This window comes from the organism of the source record quoted next (genome assembly GCF_019968955.1).
Source record: "MAG: Porospora cf. gigantea A chromosome Unknown PgA_NODE_2541_length_3410_cov_361.814, whole genome shotgun sequence".
NCBI lineage: Eukaryota > Apicomplexa > Conoidasida > Eugregarinorida > Porosporidae > Porospora > Porospora cf. gigantea A.
Genome location: NW_027151540.1, coordinates 1 through 3,410, shown reverse-complemented (window position 1 = coordinate 3,410; position 3,410 = coordinate 1). Strand labels below are relative to the sequence as shown.

The 3,410-nt window shown below is 54.1% G+C and overlaps 2 protein-coding genes across 3 annotated transcripts; one reads left to right on the top strand and one right to left on the bottom strand.

Annotated features, from left to right (window-relative positions):
* Nucleotides 1–37: 37 nt before the first annotated feature.
* KVP18_004368 (uncharacterized protein) lies at nt 38–653 on the bottom strand (the record flags this gene model as incomplete). Of its 2 annotated transcripts, XM_067956917.1 has the most annotated exons (2): nt 38–570; nt 599–653. In XM_067956917.1, the coding sequence occupies 2 exons, from the start codon at nt 651–653 to the stop codon at nt 38–40; spliced, it is 588 nt and encodes a 195-aa protein (XP_067810968.1). The 2 variants fall into 2 exon arrangements, with proteins under 2 accessions (XP_067810968.1, XP_067810969.1); XM_067956918.1 differs by lacking the exon at nt 599–653 and having other exon boundaries at nt 38–496.
* A 175-nt stretch (nt 654–828) lies between these two features.
* KVP18_004369 (uncharacterized protein) lies at nt 829–3,277 on the top strand (the record flags this gene model as incomplete). The annotated part of the gene is made up of 2 exons (XM_067956919.1): nt 829–1,350; nt 1,379–3,277. The coding sequence occupies 2 exons, from the start codon at nt 829–831 to the stop codon at nt 3,275–3,277; spliced, it is 2,421 nt and encodes an 806-aa protein (XP_067810970.1).
* Between the last annotated feature and the right edge of the window lie 133 nt (nt 3,278–3,410).

Here is a 3,410-nt window from a genome sequence, read left to right as displayed (position 1 = left end):
CAAGTAGTTGCGAGTTGTATGTCGAAACATGAACCATCTACTCATCAGAACCAAGATCGTCGGAGTCAAAATCAAGATCGTCGATGTCCTCTCCAAAGACTCGTAGCAGGTTGGATTCTGCGGTGTTAGTAGCCTTTTGCAGGTTGGAGTTGGCAGCTTCTTCGAAGTATATGCGCCCCGTCGTTTTGCCGGCATTGGCTAAAGGGTCTGGCCAGATGCCCTTCTGAATCATCTCTTTGGCGAATTTATCTCGCCACAAGTAAAATGAATCTGCCGACATACGTTCTTTCTCGGGTATGACGGGCAGCGCATTCAGGCCTTTGAACTCGGGTTCCTCGTCCAGGCGATCGTCAGACATGTCGTCGGACAAGTCATCGACAGTTGTGGCAGTGTCAGCTTTTGGTCTGGTCATGGCGTCAAACATCGATAACACGGGAGAATTGTTCGTCTCTAGCCACATCTGCACCTCAGAGGCGATGGTGAACAGCATCTCCATCCCCCTACATTCCTCACCGGCTAAATCGATAACGTCCTTCAACTGAGATTCCCTATCTCCATCTAGGTTGTCGTCTGCATTATGTCGCCAAAGAAGGCTCACGCTCCATGATGGTCACGACAGGAGCGCTCTCGGGATAATCTGCGAGGAGGTCCATCTTGAGATGTGCTACTAGGTGCACAGGTTCTGTGGGAGGTCGAAGGTGAAACTCCACAGACCGTTCGCCTGTGATTTTGAACTCTTCCTCCGTGTAGACGCAAGCCAAGGCCTCTAATTCATTGGTGAGTAAGTCATCCATGCCACAGGTCCCTCCGCTATTTCCGAATTTCCACATGGCTGACGACCTCCACAACTACTTCGACGTCGCAGAGGAAAGTTGGTGTTCGGAGTTCCAGCAGCCTCTGTCGTCGAAGGACGGTTGGAACTGGGCCAGAGAGAAATCCGTAAGAACGTGGATTAAAAGCTTGTCTGCCAAGGACCGTCGGCCTTTTCTGGCTTTCGGCAGCAAACTTTCGGCTGCCGCAGAGGCTCGGTGGGACCCGAGCACTGCAGCTCGGGCTTGCGTATGGATCTATAGGGTTCGCGGACTCGTAGAGTACCTGGACGCTCTACAGAAGTATGTGAAATTCATGGGCGCGGTGCCTGGGCGTCACAGCCTCTGGCTCCGATTGCTTGCACTGCTTCTGACAGGCTACAACTCGCATCAGAACTCATCCGCTGAGCGACGGCTTCTGCCGGCCGAAGCTATCCTACGGGCCGTGAACGGCGAGGCTTACCTAGATGCCGATGACGAAGGCTACCAGAGCGTAGAGTCTACATGCTCCATTCAAGCCGTGCGAGCGTTTTTCTGGGCTGTGGGTTACTTGACGGATATATATACAGTGGATAATCTCTCCCACCGCGTTCACATGGTCTGGAATACAGCAGGCTTATTCGCTGTTCGAGTCCTCAATCACTTCATCCTCACCTTCGCCCTATTTAACCGTCGTACTTCCGTACATAAAACGTGCGTCAGAGCTTTCCGACTTACCGGAAAAGTTTCCAGGACTGATGAGATTCACTGGCGTGTCCCCTGAGGCCACCAATAACGAGAAAAGAGCGCTCGTGGACTACTTTGCCAAAAACCCTCTCGGGTTACCGGTGCTGGGAACCCCCGAGAGTTTTCGAGTGTCCCCCATAGAAGGTGAGTACTCGGCAGAGAGGCTCGTTCTGCTTCTCACCGGTCTCCACTACGACATGATGCTCTCACTCGTATGTCTTCTGTTGGCGTCTGACGACCCGCTCTGCTGGGACTCCGCGATCGATAATGTGTCTGTGATTGCGGATGCGGACGTGGTACGAACCATGGCTCTCCTGCGGTGCCTCCAACCCAAGTCTCAGGGCCGACTTCTCCGCAAATGGCTGGCTGCCTGGAAGGGTGACCTCAGGGCGTTAATCGAAAGTCCTGCGACCATTCTGGAGAGTGCCACCTCCGAACTGGCAGAGGTGGCTTCAAGCGCCCACGATACAGCGGATGAGAAGCAGCTTCTGGCAGACTTCTTGCGGCACGCCCCTCACACGAAGGAACGACCGAAGCCCCACCTGCTCTGTCTTCTTCGAATAGGGGAGCGACTCGAAATTCCCGATGGACCTATATCCACAGAAAACCCCATCTGGGTGGAAATAATGTTGGAGGACCTTGCGACGTCCGCCTCAACCGATGACTTCGCAGGATTCCTGGCCTCAGCCTTGCATAACCCGGCAGTGAGCGCCCGCTACATCCGAGACCGGATTGTCCCTACTATTAGACGTCGAGATCGCGACTGTTTGCCCAAGCTCCTACCAGTGCTCAACCAGCGCTTCCTTGCCGTGTGCTCGGCGGACGAGCCCTCCTTGATGGTGGACTGGGGCCTTGTAATAGCAGAGCTGCAAGTGAATCTGATGGGCAGCGCCGAAGACGCAAGGTACACCTTGAAGTCGGTAGTCGACTGTTTAATCACTGCTCTGGACCTCAACCTCACCCAAATGACGCAACCATTATCGTTGGTCGCAGCCAGGTTTAAGAACCAAATCATTGGACGTGTCTGGGAGTACTGGCTGTCGGAGGAGTTGAAGGGGTCGGACAGCGACTGGGTTGCCGCTTGTGAAGCTTATCTGAACTATGTGTCCCTCACCCCAGATGTATGGGATGGCAGGGAGAGCCTGTACGACCTTCTAGGCGGACATGATTGCGGCTTTCCCCTGCTAGACTCTATCGTGAGCCACTGGCTGCACCTATGTGGAAGGCTCTCTGTAAATGTGGCGCGACAGACCATTATCGTGGCTACCCTCCGATACGTTCAAGGCCACGCGACCTCCGAGTCGAACATCCGAGTCACCACATTCTGTCGACCCAGCCCCGCAGTGATCGAACCGGATGTTAGCGTCCTGGCGCCTGCAAATGTGGTGCGTCCCTGGTCTTCTAGGCCCTCGGTCGCTAGACATGCAGCTGCTCCTGAGCGAGCACCGAGCTACGAGAGGCTACCCCCTCTTGTTAATGCTTTTGTAGCCTGCGCCACGCGATCCAACATCCCAGACACAGACGAAACCAATCGCATCGTAAGCCGACTCCGTCTTCTTCCTGGGCTGCCCATTGCGGTCTCCAATGTCAAACCCGACGTCCTTGACGAGCGTGACCTGCTCCTGTCCTTCGCCTCGCTGATTGCGTCACCTGACGCGAGTCGACTGATTTCCAGAAAGCATCTGGCCCACAAACTGGCTCAGTTCGACAATGTCTTCAAGTGTGTCAACGACTTGTTGTGATCATATGCATATGTGGTAATCCCATCCGTTTTCAAGGAGCCTTACTAAGGCGTCAAGGTCTAAGGAACATTCCACCAATCATATCTTTGAATCCTTGGAAACTTTATTTTGACACCGGGTAGACCGAGAGTTC